This window comes from Athene cunicularia (genome assembly GCF_003259725.1).
Source record: "Athene cunicularia isolate RWA chromosome 5 unlocalized genomic scaffold, athCun1 chr5_part1, whole genome shotgun sequence".
In the NCBI taxonomy this organism is placed as follows: Eukaryota; Metazoa; Chordata; class Aves; order Strigiformes; family Strigidae; genus Athene; species Athene cunicularia.
In genome coordinates this window covers 17196928-17223402 of record NW_020799101.1, presented here as the reverse complement: position 1 = coordinate 17223402, position 26475 = coordinate 17196928, and the positions used below count along the sequence as shown (strand labels likewise).

At 37.8% G+C, this 26475-nt stretch overlaps 1 protein-coding gene across 2 annotated transcripts in view; it reads right to left on the bottom strand.

Moving 5' to 3' along the window:
• Positions 1-19516, bottom strand: part of BTBD7 (BTB domain containing 7) — a 37864-nt gene extending 18348 nt beyond the window's left edge. Inside the window, exons 1-3 of one of the 2 annotated variants that reach the window (XM_026849363.1) lie at positions 18993-19516; positions 16672-16857; positions 10551-11630 (exon numbers count right to left, since the gene is read on the bottom strand). In XM_026849363.1, coding sequence (XP_026705164.1) covers positions 10551-11630; positions 16672-16753 — 1162 coding nt within the window. In that variant the 5' untranslated portion in view covers positions 16754-16857; positions 18993-19516. The remainder of the gene's footprint in view (positions 1-10550; positions 11631-16671; positions 16858-18992) is intronic. The other variant, XM_026849364.1, reaches the window with a different exon arrangement.
• Between the last annotated feature and the right edge of the window lie 6959 nt (positions 19517-26475).

Sequence of the window (26475 nt, the reverse complement as noted above, 5' to 3'; positions counted from 1 at the left end):
CACAAGGTTAGCAACTTGCAGTCTCCAACAGCACTTTGCTGATTTCATTTGTACATCTGGTTTACATATACAGAATACTATTTATATTTGTACTACCAAGATAGTAATTTAAAGAAAAAAAATCCTATTCCAGAATTATACATTCCAGTCTCAACCCACTACAGCCACAAAATTACAGCTGTGCTTATGCCCATGAGGGGTCCTTGGACAGTTCAGAGCAGAATGCTTACACTGCAATTATTTTACTTTTTATACATCATTTTTCCCTCAGTTTCAAGGATATTTAAAAACTAAATTTTGCCAGTTGTTTTGAGAACTGCATCGGGTTGCTGAGCTGTTGGACTAAGCTGAGTAAGAAAGTATTTAGCACAGCAATCTTAACATTTGTCAAGAAAAAGATCAAAGAGGCTCTCCTGATACTACATGCTTTTGAACTGGTTGCACACATGTAAGACACTGGCAGCAATTAATAGAATTAAAAGCAAATCTTAATTTTCTACATAGGCCAGAATACAGAATAAAGTACTGACTCCATTTCTGTTGCAACTAATAATGTGAAGGATAAGTTATGAAGGAGTACATAGTAACAAGTGGACATGCTACTTCAGGTAGAAGGGTATCTATCTGTCAAAGCAACTACTACTTAGGAACAAAGTCACTGAAAAGGGAAACTTAGTCAGGTAAAGAAGAGGGTACTAGAAAACAACAGTTTAAACATGACATGGGTTATAAATTTACATGTCCTATTAAAACACACATATTTCTACTTAATACTATAGAAAAAGCCAGCATGTTAATTATGAGAACAATATTCTGCCATCAAAATTTTCTAAACTTAAGTATAAAAAAATACAGTCAGTGCTCAATTAGAACGTTTGCAGCAAACTCCAGGAGTATGTCTGAATGTATACATAGGCTTAGAAACAATTTTTATTTATTTTCTATAGGAATTTATGGAAATACTTGTCCCCCCAACAGTTTTAAATTTTATACCAGTCCATACTTAAACTTTCAGCAAGCACTTAGATGATTTTTTTTTTTTTCCACATGCCTGATTCACCTGAGAAGACTGTATATCAGTGCAGCCACTGATGGAAGGGCTAGCAAAAGCATACACATTTTTTAACAATTTATTAAAGGCAGCATTATGCTGTTTATCTCGTTAGACTCTCCATTTGCTTATGACAAGCAGCTAAGTCTTGATTCATGTTTCAACGCACCTGCTTTGTCCTTTACCACTACTGAAGTAATATAACACTTCTCAGAACTACCAATTACCATTAGGTTACATAGTTAATACTACTACAAGTAAGAACAGATGCCTTACTATAGATATTGACCTCTAATCTGCATGGTGAGGACTAGTCTACAGCAAGCAGTGAACATGCAGCAAAGATTGGTTGGAGGCTCTTGGAATATCAGCCTGATCACCACTGCTACAGATCAGAACAGAGGATGAGAACTGCTCTGAAACACACTCCTTGGGTTTTGGCACAGGTTAGAGAAACTGCTCCCTCTAGATGGAGGAATTCCCAGAAGCCGGAAGGATAAGCCTCACTCTAAAGTCTTAAAATAATTCTAGTTAAGAATCTGAAAGTGTTTAATAAAAAACCTCACACCCTACCTTAAAAAAAAAAGCTCATCTTAGAAATATGAGTAAATGAAGTCTGAAGCTTTCCATTCAGGATCCATTACTGACAGAGTAAACAGCTGACACTGTATTTTACTTTGTTGTATGAATCCCTCTTACCTTCCCTTTTGGGGCTCAAAAAAGGAAAATGTTAAGTTAGCAGCAAACTTGGCATGGCAAATGAAAGCTAACCATGTCTAGCTGCAGTATGCTTAAAAGAGAAGTTTGCTTCCCTGAGTAAGAAACACAGTTGTTTGAAACAATTCTTAGGGTCATCTGTTGTGCTGCCCTAAGTCTTGCCCTGCTAAATCCCAACACAACTTTGTGCATGCAATTATTGTTTTTGTATGCAAGCTGACCTCAGCGGATTATTACATCCCCCTGAAACCTAAAGATTACACATAAGGACTGCTCCATTTCAAAGGCAGTAGGTAGACTCACTCACTGAAATCAGTCACAAGGAAACTCAAACTGTAAAAGCAGAGGCTTATTACAAAGTGAATGATGTTCACAGAATTTCATCTGACATTTATTTTTGAAACAATAAGGATACTTCTCCTCTACAAAGACAGAAAACTATGTTTCTTACAGAAATGCAGTTCCAAAGATCTGAGCAACACTGATTTATAGAAAGAGAGCATCAGCTCGGACCTAATCCTTTTGTCAAATACAAATATTGCACAACTACCCATACCATGACATCATCAGATGAAAAGCTCTCTCTGGATACCTAGCAAATGAAACAGAACTTTTCCCAATTAGTTTTAGCAATGTGTTAGAACTGCAGGATTATTAAATGTATTTCTTTCAACTTAAGTATGAGGTAATAATTAAAGTGTTTTCTGAGCATCTAAATAAATTGGGGCAATGCAAATCTATCTATGGAAGGAACCCAATTTATTTTCTTCTTTGGCACAAGTTTTTTTTTTTGCTTTAACAATCAGCCACTTGACAAAAAAATGCAGTCACCTAATAGCCACAAAATTGTTCTTCACAGTGGAAGAGAGCATTTTTCTCCTACAAATACTATTTTATAATATACAGGCGGCAACAGCCTTTCTGAGATCCATTTGCAATGCCCCAAAGAGCTCTACCATAAGCTTCTCTGACCACTAGTATCTTTCAGAGATTCAACTTGGAGTCTAAAGAAGTGAGAGATGACTATTGCATTTTGGACAAATGAGGCGATTTCATGCACTCCTTTTGCTGGACACCAGTAGGTCCTGCCTACAAACAAGTCTTTTCTGCTTCCCCAGCTCACTCTCAAACGCAGTTCCACAGCCCTTCCAAACAGAAATAGCTTGAGCCCATGTTTGGCATGCTATCTAGTAGCTTGGGATCTTATCAAGACAATTTGTATTTAGTAGGTCTGTCAACTAAGTGCCTTTGTTAGCAAAAGGGGAATTAATCAGTTTTTACTACAAAATTCTTAGCTTGATTTAACTCATTCTGTGGTAGAAATCTTTCCCCTAAACTTATGCAAACCAGTGGAACCAAGAAAAAAAATTGTAAGAATTCATCTTGACACTGGAGTCTAGAAGCTATGTTCTCTTAAGTTTGTCACGTTAGGGGAGACCATATTGGCAATCAGAAACCATACTTTTTGAATGTAGTAGCATATAGAGGACAGTTCAGAGGCATGACCTGTAGCTAGTCCGAACTGCAACATGTTTGGCAGTTCCAAAGATACTTGTCTCACCCATCCATGAACACCCTTGCTGCTCTAACCAAGCTTCTGACAGGAAGAGAAAGACAGACAGGAAGACATTGGTTCAGCCACTTTCCCACCTCTTACAAACCCAAAGCTGCAAACATGTCCTGTACTTGCTAAGGATTCTTTAGAAGGCAGCCCACACTCACAGGCTGTGGGAGCAGTCATGGAAGCTAACCCCATTGTACAGCCGTGTTAAACCAGATTGTTACCTTCCTACACTAAACATCTCCTGTTCTGTCACACTGGTGCTTGGGTAGCCCTCCAATGACTTAGTCAACTAATTTCTGTCAATCCTGCTTCCAGCAACATTAGATCCCCAATAGCACAAACCGTACTGCCAGCATAGAGAACAGAAGCAAAGGAGACTAATGCAAGAGGCAGGGCAGCACTACCACTTCTGACAGTCAATCTGAGTCAGATTCAAGTTTCTCATACAACTTGAGAGACATGGCAATAGAAATTTAGGTTCTCCGCAGCTGTAGGCAAAACATCAGTTACAAAAACTGTAAGAGCAAGTCTGAAGACTTACATCACACAAACCAGAAACATCTTTTTAACCAGTTATCACATAAGCATTAACTGCAACATCCTCTACTTTCCTATAACTGTATTGTGAACAAGTGATCTCATTCAACATCCATCTTCTGGATGCAGACTGTCTTTCCAAGTTTATTAACATTTATTGCCTCCTGGAAGCACCATGGTCTCTGTCCAAAAGGACTGGTACAGATTTCTACCGTCTTGAAGTGCTTCTCTTCTCCATCTCCTCCACAAATTGTTTTTTAAAAAAAAAAATCCTTAAGAGGAGATTAAGTTAACTATTCACTGATGCCAAGCCTGTAACCTGCAGGTGCATTGTTTTCCACATTTTAGAACACTGAAGCACACAAATTGTGGTTATGTGAAGGTACAAAACTATGTGAATGTTTTGCAGAAAATAAAACAAGATCTACATAGCACTGGAGATAAAGAAGGGCTCAACAGGCATTAGTGGTCAACACTGCTGAAGTCTATTGCTAAATTCAGTACCTCTTTTGAGCTATTTTTAATCCCTTGATGATTGTTCTAAGCACAAAAATTTAAAACATTCATGTACTCCTATCCTTGAAAGGCTGAATTCAGAGTATGTCTATTATGGAACTGTTAAAGATATAGTGGTTTTTCTTTTATTCAAATACAAAGCTTATGATTTTATAGTACTTCAGATTAACTGTTAAAGCAAAAATAAAATATGATCTGAAGGTTAGGTCAGGCAGCATTTTGTGTTACGCTAACCATCCAGTGAAAACTCTTAAGTTACATCAAATCCAATACAGCATATTAGCCAGGCATTTGAAATATTAAATTAGGAAGCAGACAAACCAATGCAACGTGTTATTTAAAAATATTTTAATTTACAATATGGCAGTTATAAAGCTGTTAAACATTCTAAGATATTAGCAGCTGGATTTCTGAAGTTGCAAATTTAGCCAGAAATGTAAGGCAATTGTTACGTTTAAAGCATTCGGTATTTGTGGCAAAAGCTCTTTAATTTTTTCTCTCCCAAACAATGAAAAATAATTTACTCTCCTGTTCCTGCCACATGCAAAATGCATTAATTTAGGAAGTCTGAAATCTGCACCTACATCTTTGGCTTCTTGCAGTTATCAGTTGAAAATGGCCCTTGACTGGGCTTCAGCATGCCTTACCAAGTACGTTCAGCAGCAGCAGGCAGCATAGCTAATCCAGCTCAAACAGAACACAATCGTGGTCAGAAACAAAAAGCTGCTAACCCAACCATAACAAACCAGAGGGAAGAACTTAACATGAGAACAGTGAAGGGCTGAAGGAGGAAGAGCTGATGTTTAGATGGACTGCCACCAGCTGTCACTGTTCAGTATTTAAACTGTATACTTCCTAGAACACAGGTGTCAAAGAAAAACCCGAAAACACTAATCTGATCTGTTTCTCTGCAAACTATGACAGTGCAAACATGCTCAGTTATGTGCTCAGTTGCACAACTCAGTCAAATTCTTTATCCTTGCATATAACCATGGAATGCAACTGCTCTAAGAAGTATCTTTTTTCACTTCCTGTCTTCTCCAGTCTTCATCTTCCTAATACAAAACCTAAACTGTAATTTCAGGTCTGAGTACAAGTGAGAAGGATTATAAGAAGATAACAGGCCAGATTGATGTTAATATTTACTTAATCATTTATTTTAAATTTCTAAGTGCCATACTAGTTCCTTTCAGCATTTCTACTGCACCAATTTATAACTGACACACTTGCTCTAATCTTCCCACAATACATTTGTGTGTATTTAATACCGCTACTGTGGGCTTCCTGGCACTTCAGTCCTGCTGAGATCAAGGGTACTTTTGATGTCAGGCAATATCTGCCTTTAGATCAAAGGCTGCAGTACTGAATATGGCTTTAAAATACAGTTTCTCAGTTCTTATTCTTGTCAACAGTGAACTCAACACCTAAAAATAAAAGGAAATCAAAAAGTCTGAAACTAAGGGGATTTTTTTTTTTGTCAATTTTACTTCAGAAAACTTTTTGGAATCAGCAGGCAGAAAAGATTGCCAGGCAAAACTATTTAATAGGGTCCCAGTATCCAAAAACCTGTAACAGAAAAACATACTGTACCACCACCTCAGTGAAACTATTCATGACAGTAAGCAACAGGGCCAAGATGCACAGGAGGATTCATATATTTAATATAGCTATCTAATAAAATTAAGATACCTGAAGTCACAGTGCAACAGCAGTGGATGTGGCAGCACCATAAGACTGGAAGGGAGGATTATTTTAACACGTGATGAACAGGACTAGGGAACTGATCCAGTTTTAATAACTGTGTTACAGAAGAGGAAGGGATATGTGATTTTAAATCTCATCTTTGTGAATTAATGTGTTAAAACAATCACATCAGTACTGCTGACAGAGCACTGCAAGATAGCACGAAGACACAAAAGCAGGAGCAGAGTATAGAAATAAGCAGGCAGAGCATAGAAATGTGCCACTAAGGGATGTGCTTGAACCTCCTGGAGAGAGCTCTAATCCTCACAGCCTCTGTGAAAGCACTGAAAAGCTTCACTTTTTGATAGTTAACAAATACGGCAGCAGCCCCAGTTCTATTAGGTACAAACAGGTTTCAGTATGATCAGCTCTACAGATGAGATGCTTGCTGATTAGCTCATCATTCAAATATCCAATTCAGTTTCAGAAGATAAGTGACAATCATCAGCTGAAACAAATCAAGCGAAAGGCAGAGTAAATTCTAAATAAAGTAGTCTTGTTTAACTTGGACAGTAAAGATTCACAGAATATACCCATACTATCACTGACTTCATCATAGGGAAACCATCTATTAAAATACAACAGTCAGAAAAAGGAGTATCACTGTGTTAGGAATGGAAAGATTTCCATGGAAAGAGTCAAAGCTGAATCATCTGCTGAAACTGAAGAAAAATTACAACATCTGGATACTTAGAAAGGTCCCTGAAGACAAATCAAACTAAAATCTGTTGAAAATAAGTTGATCAGAGCTTTAAAATACATCAACTTCACTTGACACTCCATTACAAATACCCAGCCAGAAATGAGTAAAGTGAGCAAAATGAGTTGGAAAGAGTATCCAGACTTACATATAATGAACCCAAAATATTTTCCAGGAAACCACGGAGACAGGCCTTAGTAAGTTTGCAATTGGCTAGCATGTGAGTGAACTGAATCAAAAAACTTGAGCCAGGGCGGTGGAAATTGAGAGAAGAAACTTTAGACACTAGCTACTGTGAAAGCCAACTGACAGGATTGGTCAGAACTTGGGCAAAACTGGACATCTGCAGCACAACAGAGTAGAAAAGTGCTATCAGAGGACCAAGCTAAAAGGTTTCATCAGAACTGCCTGCTCAGTGGTCACCAACTTATGCAATCCTGTCTCTTCTAACATTGCTCTGCATAACATCTAGAAGTCAGATATTTGAGTGACAGTGTCCAGCACAGAAGCATGCTACCTACGAAATCAGGGAAGGGAAGGGACACTGCTGAAACTAAGATCTCTCATCTACCTCAGGTATTACAGTAAGGGAGGACATGGTGTTACTGTTAAGTGCCAAAACAAGAACAGTCATCACTACTAAAACACATACATTAGTCAAGTGAAGGCATATAGTTTTCCTTGATCAAATAAGCTTCCTTCCAATTTCAAATATAAGATTATACCAGAACAATTCTTCAGTGTCAGCCTCAGTTCAGCACAGTACCAACAACCTAAATATGAACTCAGCAAATTAATCATGAAACTGTTAAGATACTGACTTCACTGCATATACAGATTTTCTACAGACTGCTTACTGCTCTCTCCTGTAACTAGGGAACACAGCACCGATTTATAAAATTCTAATTAGTTCAAGTTAACATCTAGAATTTCAGTATATGTAGGGGTGCCAAATTTACAGTTGCTAGTATTGGTTAATATATAAATTTCAACCCTTGACTGATTTTACTGCATTTCTCCCCTGTGTAGAACAACCTCCCCACCCCACAGCTCACCGCTTTTGTGGTCAGACACAGATTTACCAGGGAAAGAAAAGACCTCTGAAGGCCACTGCATCACTCTACCTCCTCCCAAAGACCACCCCTTCAAAACACTACAGCTCTGGTTCATCCAGAGGGTGACCAAGACTGAGCCCACACTGCTGCATTCACTGGCAGCACACTTGGGTGGCTGGAACCAAGGTGCTGCAAGGCCAGTGCAGCTCCTGCTGCTGCCTTTTTTTTTTTCTTCCCCTAGAGGTAGTGTTGGGGGAAAACCTCCAGGGAAAAGTTAAGATCTTGTTACCACTGACTCAAAGAATATATGCAGCACTGGTCTGTAGTACATTACTGAAAAGACTGCTGGTTTAGGACACAATGATCCAAGCATGCGTAACTTAGAGCAAGCAGAAATAATGAAATTCAACATCAAATAAAACAGTTCTGGTTTTCAGCATTTACTAACACCTAAAAAAAAAAAAAAGCCATTTTCCTATCTATAAGTCTGGCTAAGTTTCCCTTTGAAGTCTTCTATCCTTGCTTATCTGCTTTGATACAACTTACTCTGCTTCATCAGAGCACCTCCAGATCATAGTTGTTCCAGTCTAGGTTTCCAATCTGAGGGAGTTATACCCTGTTCATTTCTCACCAAGGGCTTCATTCACAGTTTAATTCCCTCACTTCTATTCCCTGAGCACATTAAATCCTTTTAGCACTTGTAGTTGTACATGCACCAAAAGTGAGAAACTATATACTTACATCACCGTTTTAAATTTCAACTTATTTTCCTTTCTTGCTTTCAGCTGATCTACCAAGCTGTCCCATTCTCAAGTACTGAAACTTGCAAATATTGTATAGGAATGAATGTAACACTGTAGTTAACTACAGTAAAAATTCTGCCACTTCAGCATTCCACTCAACATTACGTTTTTAGGTGTACTTAGAGGGGAACAACAACAAAATCAAGAAAAATGCAGACAGACTGGAAGGGGTCCAAAGGAACACCACGAAGATGATCAAAGGGCTGAAGAAGCTAGCCAGGGAGAAGAGATCTAAGTCCTTCAGAAGGGAAGGCTTGGGGGGACCTCATCACAGCATTCCAGTAGCTAACAGGCAGCTACAAAGAGAATGGAGGCTCTCTCTTCACAGGGAGCTACAACGGAGAGAATAAGGGGCAACAGGTACACATTGCATCAGAAGACATCTTGATGTAAAACACCTTTTACAGTGAGAACAATCATTCACTGGAACAACCTCCCCAGGCACACAGTATTGCCCCTATCACTGGAGATTTTAAAGATGTAATTGGACAGGGCACTAGATAATCAAAAGCTTGGGCCAGATGATCTCCCAAGGCCCCTTCCAACCCGGGCTGCTCTAACAATTCAGTAATCCTAAGGCTAAGAACACCTCATTCACATTCCTGTAGTGGCATATCTCAGAAAACTACTCTCCTTTGTTTTCCGCCAGTTTTATTGCAGTAGGATTATTTCAACTTTCAGCATCATCTGAAAATTAGTTTCCTAATACCAACTCCTACAAAAGATACAATAGTTCTAATTAGTTTCCCATATGTTCATCATTCAGTTTGATACAACTATTAGAAGAACACACTGTAAGTATGATCTCTTCCTGCAGTGCTTATACCTGCTTTTTTCTGCCCACTCCATAAGAAGTTTTCTATTTTACTGAAGTCTACTTGATACTTTCTATTATAAAGTTTCAATCTTGTCAAATTTCATTTGATAGCCAGAAGTTACGGATGTACAGCTCTACTGTAAAAAGTTATTTTCTTAAAAAAAAAAAAATTAAACTAGCTAAAACAAATTATATTGGTGATCTCAATGAATTCCATTCTCCATTTCTTAGCTCAAAAGTAAAATCCTCATCGCACACCAGCAAGGTAATGCAATTGCCATATCCTATTATGTGTAATATGGCCACTAAATAGTTCAAACACCAACAGATGAAACAACAAGCAAGCTCCTGCCACCACAAGAGGTATTATTAGTTCACTGGTCAGTGCTGCGACACCTCACCAGACACTGCAATAACTCTGGCAAGCCTCCAAGTGAAGGAAGTATGTTAACAAGATTTGAGTGATCTTCAAGAATAATGTACAGAAGTGAAACTTCTATACTAAGTCTGAAAATACTGCCTGCCTCTGCCTTCAGTTCTGTACATCAAGAAGTAGATATTAAAAACCTAGGACTGGTGCAATTAAACAGCAAGAATGCAGACTTGATGTACCACTTTTGAAAAACTACAGAAATAATCATTCAAGTTTACAGCCTTGCCAACATACAGGGACAGTTCAGAATAATTCTAAATATTTCCACCTCTCCACAAGGATCTCTTGTATCCTCCCCCTATCACTTACACCCCAAAAATTGATTATAGATAAAAGTAGATATAGAAACATGAAGACCAGTTATAGATATTTTACATAAACAGCATGCTTCAATAATATTCAGTACAGTTAAAAGCTCTCATATGGCATTTCTTCTGACCTGAGAAAACACAGATGCATTATATACAACTTACAGATGGAAAATAAATTCCTTTTCCTTAAGGAATTGTCAGTCACTGATAGCAAGACTCAATAGGCATACTTACACTGCAAAATAGCTAAAAAAAAAGTTCTGATAAGGTCATATATTCTACAGCAAGGACAGTATTACATACCTTGTGCAAGCATGTTAAACTCCAGAAACAGTGCTATGTGATAAAGCTCCATAGCTTCTTCAGCTCTAGTCATGTTTAGTTTTCCTGCTACAAGAGCCTGAACTTCACTTAAACTGCCCACTGAAGGGCTAGAGTGCAAAACTGAGAGGTCCACCACATCCGTATACATACAGTTCAAAATGACCTTAGCATATTTTTTTGGTATGATAGATTCATCCAATATAATTCGAGTTGGAGTTCGTAGAGTTCGGTCTGTGATTTCTTCACCAGTTCGTATCCTCCTCTGCAGCAAGTGACGAAAAAACGGAGATCGTGACGAAATAATAGCTTTGTGAGCTCTGAGCTCTTCATCTAGACAGTTCTGACTTCCACCAAAAGTTTCAACTAATTCAGAGTTGGATGAAAAGCTAAGAACCACATCGTAGTAGCACATGTAATCAAACAGTGCACGCATGTCAACATCTAAGGAATTTGGTGTTCCAAATTCTTCACTAAGCTGCACAAGGATATCAACATTTTGGAATCGTGAATCCTCCATTCCAAACTCGCCCGTATAAAGGTAGTGTAACAAAGCAGAAAACATAGGCATATCTATGCCAGCTGTGTTAATATCCATTATTATTTCTGCACCGTACTCTGGTGAGGAAGAAAGCAGAGTCTTAAAAAATGGACATCTTGCCGCCAATATCGCACGATGCACAGGAAAGCAAGTTTCCTGAAATATTAAGTCTACATCAGTACAATATTTGTACTGATAAAGTTCAGCCATGTCTTTTTGTAGTGTCCTTGCTTCTGGTCTTGCCAAATTAGCCTGTAGATAAAGTTCCTTTAAGGCTGATGTCCCTTCATATTCTTCTACTAATGCATTAACATCTCTGACATCCCAGCCTGAGAGGAGCTCGCGCATCTGCTTGGCATGATCAGCAGATCGGCTAGATTTCCGACGCTTAATGAATTTCTTTTTGAGGGTGGCAAGGCCAGAGGTTTTCTTTTTCTTGTCTTGAGGTTTCTCGTGGCCATGGTCAAGGCTATACAGCTTTGATTCACAGCCATAACCTTGATGAGAGTAGGATGATGTCCCTAAAGGAAAAAAGCAGAACACATTCATTCTTTAAATTTAAAAGAGAGGTCCATAACACCTAAACATCCCATCAGTGTCTGTAAGTTACACAGTTTTTCCTTCTCCTCAGATCAGATAATTCAGCAAGGTGGACACCTGACTGAAGTCCTTTCTGGCCATTAACAACGAAATTTTTTTTTTTTTTTCATCTACAAAGATTACATTTTTTTCTTCCCCCCTCAAATGTATTCAGTTTTAAGAACTGAGCAGTGCCCGTTAATGTAGCACACAGCACACTTATCCAAGCATAAAGAAAACACTGTTAACTACAGGAAGTAAAAAATACAGGCTTTTAAAAAACTTCTATGACCTCAGTGAAATAGTAGCACCTTCCTCCTCCCCCTTCAAGTGTTTTTCAAATTCTATTCTTCTAGCATTAAGTGTAATTTCAACAAGAAAAAGCACACCTGGCATCAGACAGTTATCATAGTCACAAGGAAAAAAAAAAAAAAAGGAAAAAAAAGAGAACACAGTACCAAAACATTCAAGGAAATTGAGGATAATGATTTAATTTTCAATGTAAATTTAACAAAAAAGTAAAAATCCTGTTGTGTGATAGCCAAGTAATGCCAAAAGCAAAACACATAAAATGATCTCTTTTCCACAGAACTATAGATGCTAATTTGTATGTACACCCCATTTAAAAGAATATGGGGAATGTAAATTTTACTGTATTATCCTTTGAACAGGGCATTATACAATTAAAATATACATATAATTATTTTTCCCCTCAAAAATCATTTATAGGGAAGTTATGTTATGAACCAAACATGTCATGAAATGAAAAATAGATTCCCCCTCAACATTATCTGTTACATACCCGACCCATTCTAAGCGAACCTTTGCTGACTGTCAGTTTGAATCTAGGTGCATATACAGTAACACTGATAGCAATTTAGTAAGAAAAAGAAGAATTAGAGTCTACATTTCTAGAATGAATGGGAAACTGAAGTAATGTTTTTAATAAAGAAGTAGCTAAAAACTACAGTTTAAACAGAAGCATGATTATCATGTTAAAGGTTATTTTCTAATTTAAATTTATTTACAGAATTTCCACTCTAAGCCAGATGAAAAACCTGACATGACAGGAAAAGGGGAAAGAAAAAAAAAGGTACACAAACCCAACTAGTGCTTCCAGACAAAAGAATAAACCAGAAGAAACACATTTGCAAATGGTATACAAATTAATAACAATCACAGATTCATCTGAAATATAATTTGTCCATTTTCTGTTAGGAATAGTTAACATGTTTCCATTAGTACATTTATGTACCTTCACTACCTGTTGCAGTTTTTTGATCTTTAAGATCAAAGCATATCCAACCACCAGAGGTTTTGGGGCCTTTTATAACTTGTTCTATCATTGCTCTCTCACAGTCCCCTTTGTTTCAGGTAGATTTGATGTGATACTATTTTGACAGTGAAGTTATGGGCCAGTCTGTCAATACACGGTGCTTTCAGTTACCACGTTATTTCAGGTAAGTATTTCTTGAACTTTGAAAGACATAAGAGCAATTCAAAGACATAAGAGCAATTCAAAGTTGTATTTGAGAGCACAGCAACTGTAGCAATCTGAGATTTCTGTAAATTATTTATTATTTAAGCCTCAATAATTTTAAGTAAACTTATATGCTGGCTTTTATGCCAAGCTAATTAAAACTCCCCCAAATCGTGCAATACAATGGTTTTATGATTCCTCTATTAGTAAAAACTTTGAGAAGGAACTTTGCTTTGAGGAAAGACCTCTAGCCATTTCATCCATGCTACATTAATCAGGCAATGTGTTATTAATCATACTGAAATTTTAAGACATTAAAAAATATCATTTCAAATGAAGAGAACAGCAGCAACTCAAGACAACTTTAAAGAAGTTGTGCTGTAAAATTCACCATGAAATTTCCTTCCACATACGATACTAGGCATTACAACAGAAAAGTAGAGATTCAGTCTCCTGCTGATAGAGGCAAGCCTAATATTTCTGCTCCAATTAAAGAGTATCGATTACATTTCAAAATAAAAGTATAACTACACTTTGGTCACTCTATAATGGTAGATTCTGCTCCAAGAGAACATGCCAGCTCATTTCTGTTTGAAGAATTTTGGATTCTAATGGCAGATTTGAGTATGCAGAATATTCTCTTACATTCTGCTCAAGAAAAACTAGGACACCACAAGTCTCATTTCTTTCTTCCCTGAGGTATTACGTGCACTGAATCACCACAGGATACTAAACCAGCATTCAAACCTTTAGGTACCCTGAGCTACTTAGAAGATTTAACTTCAGAAGTACTGCAAACGGTGCTATTAAGCCTTACAAATAGATAAAACATTGCTATAGAAGTGCCACCACACAACTGCTTTTTGACAGAGGCAGAAACGGAGATGCACTAGCATAGCCCCATTAGGTTTACAACAGCTGGTGGCTCCATATCCTTCAAAGAAATAATTTTTAAGAGCTCCTTTTTGACCTGCCTGTACACCTTCATAAGGCAGCAGCATTAGAAGTAGGAAACAGAAATTCATTCCCCACTCCTACACTAAAAGGCACTGATCTATTAAATGCTGTTAAAAAGCAATAGTTACTTCATGCCCCATGACCATATCTAGCTTTGAACAGATAAAATATTTATAGGAAACAGATGACTGCCAAGAGAAACTACTTGGGCACTTGACAGTGATGGGATCTTGTCTAGTCCTCTGCATGCCCACACATTTTGAAATCTAATTATAGAGCTCTATTTAAAAAATAAACATCTTAAACAGATGTACCACCCTAGAAAATGGTGTGAAATCCTGCTCTTGAATGCTGTAGACAAAACAGCAAAGAGATGACCTTTGCTAAAACAAAAGTATTTTTTACAGTAAGAGCACTGCATTATTTTTACTGATTTATCTCCTCTTCATAAACTAACCAAACTCAGCATTAAGTCAACCAATAATGGGAGCTCATTCTACAAAACTACTGTGATTTGCCAGATGAGTTCTCAGCTTTTAATAGTCATCAGACATTTACAGTGCAATATGGTGCAGCGCTTTAGCAGTAAAGCAGCATGTCTAAAACAAACCCATAGGCCTGAATCCAGTTTCCAGGAATAAGGCAACTAATATATATTATGTAACTATTCTAACTCTAGTCCCCATATTTCCAGTTCTACTTTAGGGCAGTGAATAGATCTAATGCCTTCTACAGTAAAAAAACCCAAACAAACAAAAACACCTGTAAAAGCTGGTTTAACATTGAAACATCATTATTCTGACAAATTAGGATTTTAGGACACATCTGTTTTCTACTTGAGACAGCTACACAAGCCAATCATCCAAACAAGAATCAAGATGATAGCATGCCAAACTCCACAAAGTGGGAAGAAGAGATGTATGCCTGCAATGTAGATAGAACATGCTCATGTAATGCCACCATAGTATCAGAAGATTTCAGCAAGAATTTTAACCATAACACTGATTTACCTTGCCTAAGATGAGAGCTGCACACTTTTAGACGTTCCTCAAAAAGTCTCAAGCACGATATTCAGCAGGTAACAGGGATCAGTAAATTTATCATGACATGCTACATAATGGGTTTCTATTTTTAACTTAATAATGAAAAGCATCAACAAAACCTTCCACATACCAAGTAGAAAGTTTCTGGGAAATTTAATGAAGACTCTGGAACTCTCCCCTCTTCAAATCTGTCTATTTTCAGGTCTGTAAGGGTTTCTCTTCACTCAATATAGAGGATAAAAATCAAGACACAGTAACATTTTGGATGTGATTTTTAGAAACTCTGTGTGTGTATGTGTATATATATAAAATATATATAAACTGGGACAAGCCTTTTACTACTGTTAGTTACAATGCACTGAAAAATATATAAGACCTTAAGGGGGACTTTTAGTACTAACATCTTGGATATCCATGCTGTTTAAGTTCTTCATTGACATGCTACAGCAGCACACACAGAATTTTTAGCTCAGAGCACAGGTCTTTACATGTAACAGTTCCCAGGCTGTATTCTACTCAGATCTCCAAAAGTTATATCACAAAAGCTGAGACAAAAGAAAAACTACAAATCCTCTGCTAAGAATATCACTGTGCTTTCAGTAGTGATTAAGGAAAGAAGTAACAAACACTGAATATCAGTAACTACTCAGTGCTATTCAGTGTTGCAAGCCAATCTATAAAAGCGAAAAGCGTTTATAAAGTATTTATGTTGTTTACTGCTAAGATTGTTCTTCAGATTGTCAGGATTAGGGTTTTTTTAAGCAAGACTTTTCAAAAACTGCCTTCTTTTAGATTCATCACATAACTATTTATTATTTATAGTGTGACACCGCTTAGATCTACACGTTTTGCATTAGACTGAAAAGCACATAAAGGTAACACCTACCTCAGTTATGACTGGGATAAGAAAATAATTTCGTACGGGCACTTCAACTTACATTTCCACTTAATCAAGGTCCTTGCTTATAAAGGCCCCATTCCACATTTACAAGAACAGGAAAAGAACAGGAGAAAAAGTTGTCTTCAAGACTGCATGCTACTTTAAACAGGCTTATTAGAGATATCCCTTCCAGCAATAAGGAAGTAATTCACTCATATTAGACACAATGCAAACACCACAATGAATACTGATGATCAAGAGTTTTATATGCTCCAGTTTCACAGAAAATCTGAGGGAGCCAAAAATGGTAGATAGTATTAACAAATAGCAACTGCTTTTGAACTGGGAAAACCAGTATGCACAATTTCATTATAAAAACACCTCCACTTTATTTAAATAACCTGGCATCTGTTTACTAGCAAATGGCAGATCAACTCATGGCATACGTAGGCCAAACAGATACTGGACAGTACCAAATTTCATGCACAACCGAGCTTGAATGGATTCAAACTGGTGACCTAGAAATAAAAGCTCTGCATAACATTACTGTAAGCAAACCAAATCCAGCGCATACACAACCCAGCAAGTCATTTATGGAATTGACAATGTAATTGAAGAGTTACCTATGAATGTCTGTTGTGCCTGTGAATTTCCCCCTACCCTTGGGGAACACGAGTGAGGGTAGTTAGATGCATTAGCACCCATCTTCTTCAGTCACTCAGGCATTCCACCTGCTGGCTCTTCAATGTATAATCCCATAATCTTTTATAAATCTTCAATCTCAGGTCCATCATTCTGTTCCTCCATTTCTAAAGAACAAAAACAGCAATACGTTACTTGATTTTTCAGTAGGTATTATGTGATTTAGATAAAATAAACTCCAGCACACAGTATTTTCATAAATTGACACCTCAAACATTTCCAAGATAGCGTTTAATTTGAAGGATTAAATCAAGATCAAAAGTAATTTTTCCAAAACGATTTGTAAGTTTCCAAATCATTCACAAATCAGTATGATAAACTAAAACAAGGAACAGGATGACTATCAAACTTGTAGCTAAGAAAACTTCCAAATAGGAGTTGGTCTAGACTAGATATGCTCCTTTAACTACACCAACAAAGACTTTTCATATCTGCTGATACGTTTACACATTGTTATAAAAATCCCAAATTGAATTATACTGGCTGAGAACGCAGAATAAGCCAGTCCCATTGGAGGTTACTCCATCATCACTGCTTTCAGCTGCATTTTGATTTCATACAATTTAGGTAGTTCTCATTCAATGCCACTTTTCAAGTTTAAACTAGTACCTATAAGTGGATTTATAATAGTAAAAGGTGTTTAAGCATTCATCTACTGTTTTATTAAGCATTTCAAAATGTTTTAGGAAGTCAGTTCTGAGCAAATTTGAACAAGGATCCATTGCTAAGTGTACAAGAACACTGTAATTTATTCCTATATTGGCAGTGTTAAAATATTAATAATACAAACTGAAAGTTACCACAACAAAGAACTGCCTATTGTCAACTGAACACGTGTTCCCCCATCCAAAACAAATGCACAGGTGAAAGAATCAAGCAAAGGTAAAGTCTGTACTAGAGTTTTTTAGACTCCACTCAATATTGTGAAAATGTAGCTAAATTCTACTGTGTTGACACAGGTGTACCTACATTTGCTATATGCTCCCAAGTTTTTATAGCACACTTCTGGCATGTTAAATTGGACAAGTGTGTGCCATGCAAGAGCATGTGCTTCAAGGAAGCTGCAGCACTGTTCCAGTCTCTTCTCTTCTTTGACAATATGTTCATTTCCGGCATGAGGAGTGCAGAAGCAGGAGTTGCTGTAACACTGAGGAGGTGAGATATGATTCTAAGTGGAGAGGCACACCTGGCCTTTTAGTCATAAATGCAGTATGCAAAGCAAGTCCTGGGGAGCAGAAAGCAAGGGACAGGCCCAGTAGGAAAAGGCTGCAAATTGCTGTAGGCACAGGGGTGAGGGGTAACAAGCATCTGAAGATTCAAGAGCTGGCTCCACAAGGAAGAAAAGTTGGGAGGGTTTGGAAATCTGACTTATAGATGTGGGTATGCAAAAAGGTGAGACACTGGCATGGGACTGAAACATTGTGGAAGCATGACAGAGTGCATGATTTTCAACCATCTGATGCCTTAAAACAAGGTTCCTAAAATCAGGCCTTTTGACATTTGTGGTCTATGACATCAGATTTTTTTTCAAAAAGGAACCACAACACCCACACTAGGTATGATGTACAGGCAGAACTGCTGCCCTAGTGAGCACATAGCCCAGGTATGCCTCACACAGCTGCAGCCTGCTGATTACTAGTTGAATTCTGATTAAGGCAGGAGACACAGCCAGAACAACACAGCAGCTTTCCTGGTATTATACAAGCCAACTCGAGCCAATCTACAGGCTTACAAATGCAGAAAGAGGAAGCTCCCATGACTGCCTTCCATAGCTAGGTATAACCTAGCATATAACCTGATGCTTTTCTTGAACTTGTCTCTACACAGATTCAGATTGCTACACACCAGGAGGCAGAAAAACAAAATACCTTCCTACATGAACAGTGAACCTGCTCTGGATGAAGTTAGAGCACACGCAAAACGGGCAACACCACACCAGTAAACCACCTCAAACACAAGCTGTTGGATCAGTTCAGTTTTAGCCAATGCATGGACTCATTTTCTTCCTTGTGCATAAATAAGCTAGCTATTGTAAGATAACCAAATTCATATGGATGCAGACCTCTTCTCCATACATGAAAAGCTCCACTGATTTAAGAGAACACTTAGAAAATAATTTCATTAAAACAGTGACATGCCAAGTGATTTGTGTACCCACACAGAATGTGTCGCTTAAATGTGCCATCCATTTCCAGGTGGAATTAGTTACATTCAGTATAAACCTTGTGGAGCTAACAATCACCTTTGAGTTTGAATGCCAACTCTCTCACAAATAAAGGCCAGCATCCTGAGTACATATCCCAATAAATTCCCTTTTCTCAGCTAAAATTGGACTTGGTTCATTTGGACAGAATGCTGGAATAATGCCACTGCTATTCCACTTTCCTCTTCTACATTCAGCAGTGGTGTGATTAACTTGTCTATTAGATGTCTACTAACACTTTTCAGTTCATCCTGACACGGGAAAGAGTCCAGAAGCTAAGAAAAAAAAAAAAAAGTAGGTGGTTTTTTTTTACTAGGAAGCACTAAATATACATAACCAAGTCTCAGGTCTGAAGTTAGTACCTTCCAACCTTCCACTTGGCCTCAAGCATGCCCCAGAAGATGGAAGGAATGTGATCAAGGAATATATGCAACTGTTCAATACCATTAGCACTCAGTGCTTGAATTTGCAAAACAGGATTTAAATTAACTGAAAAATGTAAACACAGAAGTTCCTAAAATATCCAATATCTAAAGAAATTTTATTCAGAGGCTTACCACAAGAACACTGTTAAACATTAACCCCCAGTGAGTATCATGCAGAATGAATTCACTCACTGAATTTAAAATATGTAACAAGTAACATATGATAGTGTAAGAACAGTGTCATAATAAAGCTGTAGACATATTATTAATGTATATAAACTATATGTTATAAAAATTTAATATAAGCAAACCCAAACATGACAGGTTTCAGTGAAGAAGGAATTCAGTGCAGAGCAGGCACTGTGGTCAGCCATTTTACAGATGCCCAAACTTCCTGTGCCTCCTTTCAAATTTAACCATGCACTGCTTGGTCATCCATATGCTGGCTGACTTCTTGGAAAGAATTCTGTAGCTTGAATTCAAACACATAGTTCATAACAAAGCGTACTGTGCCCCACGGCTAAAAACTGATCATAGCTTTAGTCCCACTACTGTCCTTAACCTTATGTATGGGCTGAAAGTACAGTCTTTGTATTTTATTACATCACTAAATTTTACAAGATAATTTTGTATAACCCATCTTTTATTTCCCAATTTAAACTGGCAGCAGTGATAAACTCTGCCCTGAAGGAAGCCCTGCCTTTCTCTTGTCATTCTTATATCCACTTTCCCTACCTTGTTTGTTCTGGCCCAAATATTCCATCAGCCAGATAAACTGACCCACGTTAAAACCTATCTAGACAAAAAGTTTAAACAGTATCAGTTATCCAATTGGTTCGTTATGGCATCACATGAATACTCGCACAGGCGGAAGAAAGAGGAACGTGGAAACAAGCTGCCAGAGCCAGGATTGCATCTTTTGACAGCAAGGTGTACTTGAACCACTCATGGATTTTAGGTGCTTAATTTTGTTTTGCTAGTGTTCATTTTAGCCTCTACACTAAACCTAGCCTACCTGCATAGAAATCAGCCTTGCATGTAACCTGCTAGTACAAATGTATTTATATCTCAGTTATCACATAAAATGACAAATCAGGAATGCAGTTTCCCATGGTGAAAGACAGCTGTAGAAGATGAACATAAAATGAAGAACCAACTCCAAACCACAAGAAATCAGATCTTTATCTGCAAAAGGAAAGATTTCATCTTTCCTTGCAGAAGTTATCCTGCATACCAAAAGCTTCCCTATTTTGGCTTAGCTGAAGAGGGTTTTTTTAATCTAATTTTAGCCTCAGAATGTAGTTATGGAATTTTTTTGTTTTAAAAACTACCATCAGGTGGACTTTTTCTTGCCTTCCTGTTAAGGCTTTATATGCATTCACGTAAGCACTATCAAAAGGAAACTAAATCCAACCATCTGCTGACCTACTGAAACTGGATCTCTTGTTGAGAACAGTGACACACACAGAGATGTGCATTATGTATGTATACATGTACACAGAAAAAAGTTAAACTATGTCAAAACTTGTTTAAAAAAAGCCTGCACTGCAGAAATAGTATGTGAAGTGTGTTATATGAAACCAGGAAGCTTTAGAAGCCAAAATTACCATCCCAAATGCTACAAAAAGCACAGAAGTGACTTTCAGATGATACCGATACTCAGAGCAGAAGAGCATTTAAAATAAACACAAATCTAGTTAGAAGTTTCAGTACCTGAAATAAGTTTCTCAGTCTTCTCAATACTTGTCACACTGAACCTAAAAGAGCCTAAGACAACTTGCATCTGAGGTGTCTGGGCTGACAGCCAGAAATTCCTGGATTGGGAATTTTGGTTTAACAAAAAGTCTGTTTACAGAATGGACTTTGGGTAACAGTGACACTTTGTTTGTAGCCATTACTCAATACAAAGGTTTCATAAATTTTTTTTGCAGGCCACTGGGATCCAATTAATATAAGGGGCAAGGTGGGGAGTGTTAAAACATGTTTTACAAGCAAAAACATTTTACTTTTTCCCCTCTAAAATTTGAAGAGCTTTTTGTATTTCTTCTGGAGTTGCTGCCATAGGATTATTAAATAACAATACTAAGATCAAAGTAGGAAATCATATCAAGTACATGCACATACTCATACCAACATGATCTTTCAGGTTTTACATTTTACTTAACACATTTTAAATTTACTATGAGTAAATGACAACACAAGTATCACGAGGATACCTTATTCATATTTGCTTAGATTTTTATCTAGACTCAAAGTGCTATGCTATTTTGCCCCAACAGTTCCTTTCAAGTAACAAGGCAGCATAACTGTAACGCAAGAAGAGATGCCAACATCCAGCAGTAAACTGGTACACCTTGGGGGGGGGTGGGGGTCGGCAGGCAGGGCAGGGAATAAAATCAACTTTTAAAAGTAATAACACCAGTAAGGAAATACTCCAACTAAAATTTAGTAAGGAGAAACCTGTTTCCATAGATATTAGGTAGATAAACACATAAAAAAGAAAAGAACTTGTGAGAATGGGCCCCTGCCATTGTTCCCAGCTTGTCCTAACAATCTGAACCTGTCTCCAGCAGAGAAGTGGTCTGGTGACCAAAACAGAGCTCTGAGCCATCACAAAGGTATTCAGGAACAATCCCCTGTTCAGCAGAATGATTCTACAGCTCCCATCCACTGGGGAGTCTCTCCAAAGCCAGCCCTGGCCATACCAGTTGTTACACAGTATCACTACCGGAATTACCAGCTAGTGACATCCAAAGAAACAAGTATTTAAAAATTAAGTGAAAGTTGCCTGTGGTTGGAGTTCCAACTGTTTGCTCAGATGTGCATTCACCATTTATCTCATCTTCTTACTATTGTACCAAGGGGGATTCTCCAAGGAAGAGGAGCTGACAGAACTGGGTATTACCTGTCCTGACTCTCCTCTTATTCCATGGACGAGGTACTCGAGAGGTACTGGCATACGCACAAAATTTGCTCAGGCTACAAATCTTCAATCTCTGATGGAGACTTCTAAAGGACTCAATACCTATGGGACAGCATATCTTGTAGAAATTGTGTAATTGGTAAGTAATTATCTGTTCAAAGGAAACAAATGAAATTTTGAAAGACCAGATAATTATATAGCCTGACACACATGCAAATGCACACAAAGCCTATTTTCACTCTTCTTTAAAATCCAGTCAAGCAATCAGACTTGATCATTATTCAGAATTATTGGGATTATACAATAGTAAGATGTACAGTACTAATAGAAACCAGAATCTTTCAGCTGTATCAGCTACAAAAATGAGGAACAGATAACATTCTTCATGATTTGTGTTTATGAATCTGTGTTATTTCACAATTTACTGCATTGGAAAAAGAAAATCCAATAAGCAAAATACCAGAACTTAAGCCACATGAGCACTTACAGGCACAAGAGGGCAAGAAAAAGGAGATATAACTAGATTACAGAAGTGACTGTATTGCTTAGTGCTTTGCTGAGAATCATGTGTTCCAGCTATCACAAAGAACCCTTTCTTAAAGTTAAGCACGAATTTTACAGCTCTTTCTTTTTCATCAAGTAGTATACTTCTCCATTGAGAAGTTTTTAAAACTGAAGTAGCAAAACCACCACAGTAGTCCCAGCTTTTTATTTCTACATCTGTTGAGAATCATAGGATTGAGTTTTAGGAGGGGAAAAAAAGAATTTTAAAAAACCTTGTACCAATTTTCAACATGTCCTCTATATTCAAATATATACACAAAGGTGCATGTAGTCTTGAAGATATGTACACTTCAGAAAGTGATTAACACTGAGAAGCATTCTGGTGGCTGAAAAGACACAGAACATATAGGAAAACCCTTTTTCAATGCTGCCTTTGCAAATAGTGTTCAAAATAGGCTTTTTGATGATCGGCAAAGCAATTCAGAGTATGATATGAATGTGTCACATCCCAGAAGCAATTAAGTGATATCAGCAGGGAGCAACAGGTGAAATCACTGACAGCACTGTGGAGGCATGGGACATCAACATATTTATATTCCCCTAAATAAAAAAAAAAAATTCCAGCACCTAAAAAAACCTAACACATAAAGCACACGCAGACTAACTGAATTACATCAGTACAATCCTACACAGAATAGGAAGTTCCTCCCAAGCAACTTAAGTGTTTTCATATACTAGCAAATGAATCTTGATCTCTCTACATCACTGATCCCTCCAACTCGTTACAAGCACCCACTAATTTACCAAAAGTCTATTCTGATTGATGATACTCACATGAAAGACTTAATGTTCCTGAAGTTGAATTCAAAACATTTCTTTCAGCAAAACCAGCAAGAACTAATTTGTTGCCCTCTAGGACTCTCCTGAAGTGAAATGACAGCCTGTATTCTTCAATGACTTTCCATTTTTCAGAAGTTCACTTGAAAGGAACGTTATCCGACTCAGACACAAAACATCATTAAATCTATTTTGTAAGAAAATCAGAGAAATCCTACAATCAATCTTTAACAACATCACTAAACAGAGTGATTAGGTATGAACATATCAATTTACAGGGAAAAATGAGGATAACTCATTTTAACCAATCTAGAATAAGCGCAAGATATTCTGACATATTGTGATACATTTTGAAAAGTCTAAAAGTTTTTCAGAAAGCCTCTTCCAAGCAAACAAAAGCATGCTTTTGTTTTTTAAAAAAGACAAATCCTCTCCGGTATGTGAACACATCAGTTGAGTAAGACAGAAAAAGGAACCTCCAAATTACATGCAAAGTACCTCTAAAAAAGGACCAGAAAGGGTTTTTTAAGGCAATATGCTTTTTTTCTATCAAAGTTCTGGCCAACACTCAATTGTCTTGTCAGGCAGTGACTTAATTCAGTCAAATTTCAGCCTAATTCAGCTTCAGATACTGGGAGCAAATACTAGTCTGGTAAGACCACTGTCTTCCTCTGTCTCCAGATGCTGCCTGTCCTTTATTGCAGCAGTATCCTCAGTGATCTGCTCCTTTCTTCCTCCATGGAAAAGGCAGGAGTAGAGCAAAAGCAAGAATTCTCCACATGAAGCTGTCCTACCTTTATACAGTGTATATAAGGGGGTTCCTGTTCAGGTACTCATTATCTGTCAACAGGATTGTTGCTTTTTGTGGAGCAGGGCAGGTAGTCTTTCTTCTCTGCAGTTTTCATAATTCATATGATTTTATTATATTTTCTTTGAGAGTGGCCCCCCAAAGATCCCCGTTTCACTAAGAAAGAGAACTCCCCCTCTTGCTTGAGCTGTGACCCAACCACAACACAAGATGCTGTTTTCAATTAGCAAGTCTACTAAGACAGGGAAAACTTGGCTCAAACCCCAACCATATGGAAGATCTGTCTCTGGATTTTAGTGCTGCTGCATTCTCACATCAAGTACCATCTCAGTGGGGTATACCCAACAGTCTCCTTGTACCAGAGACATTTTCCCTTTTCTCCAGGCTCAACTATTTCACAGAAAGGCATTTAGTCTGAATGAGGATCTGGGAGCTTTCTGTACACAATAGTGCTTCTAAATTTACTGCACAACTACATTCACCATACTTCCTCTCAGAACATGTTTTCTCTGAGAGTATATTAAACTGAGAAGGCAAACCCAGACACTATACTCTGTACTTACACTAAGCAAGCAGCACCCATCCTCTCTCATGACTTGCTCTTTCCAATTCACCTTCAAAAAAGCATCCTTTTGCTCACACAGTTTTAGTTCCCTTATTAACTTCCACAGGGTTAAGTAGTCTCTGGTGATGATACTGCTTGGGGTTTTCCCAACAATAGCTCCAGCATCCCAATGTCAAAGCAGACTGAAAATCTTGGACCCCTGTACTGATGGGCCTTCCCATACAGGTGAGCTGAGCAGTTTATTAATTACGTCTATCATCATATTTTGGCTGCAGTCAACTCCTCATCCTTCCAGCCAGACAATGTATCAATAACAGTATAATCTTGTGGTATTTCTGTTGCTTGGAATCATTACCGACATCATTCCTCATGGCTACAATGTTTCTGCATAATCCTCTTCCTTTCTGCAGGAGCTTCTTAAATGTTTGGTGACAGAACAATAGGTATCTCATCTACTTCCACTGAAAGCCTCTGCCTGTAGCAAAAAAAGTTACCAATACTGCCATATATTCAAAACAATTTTCTCTACATCCCCCTCCTTAATATACCACCATTCTTTTTGTTCCGCATACCATCCTCTCCATGCATGTCATCACACAACAAACAGCACATTTCATCCATGCAGCCCTTTCTCTTTGATGTAACAAAAGTTTGAAGTATCAGTTGCTAGCATCATCTCTTACAGGTTTAAGACCAATTGATTAATCTATTTACAATAGAAAAACTTAAAGGTAGAACACAGAAAGGTGTGGTAAAGTACTCAAGAAGTAATTTACTCCAGTCCATTTCATAAGACATCAGGAATTTTATAAAAGAAACACTGATTTTCCTCATTCAAGAAAGCATTAAGTCACAGCCATAAAACTGACACATTTCAGCTACAGTTTAAATGGCTAATAAAAATAATAGTAACAAGCCATGACAAGTCTTGGATCCCATCAAAACACAGTTTCAATACGGATTTGAAATGCATTATTTGGTGTATGCAAAAACAAGCTGTCCACCAACACTGTGGTTCCACACACACCTCATCAGCAATGCTCACTGCAGCTACTACTCCCATCTTCCCAAAGCCCCTCCATCGTGTCAGCAACCAAATCGGGGTATTCTCTTCTGCACGATTTTCCTTGCCACTATAATTAACTCCCTGCACCAGTTTACCAAATGACCCAAGGAATGTCAACAGAGAAGGGAATAACAGCAAGAAAAGGCTGCTTGCTCCCCACAGTCAAACCCAATGTGCAGTCTAATATTCACTTGGCCCAGCATAAACATACCCAGTCACATGCACTCATTCCTACAGCAGAGCTGTCCCCTTTCATTCTAGCAGACATATGGGAAGCCACCCAAATCCTATCAGGGACCTGACTGGACCATGTTTGTTTTCAGCTGATCACCTGGTATGGCTGCAAGAGCCACTGCCCTTAAGCATAGCATCACCTCTATCTTCATTCAATCAA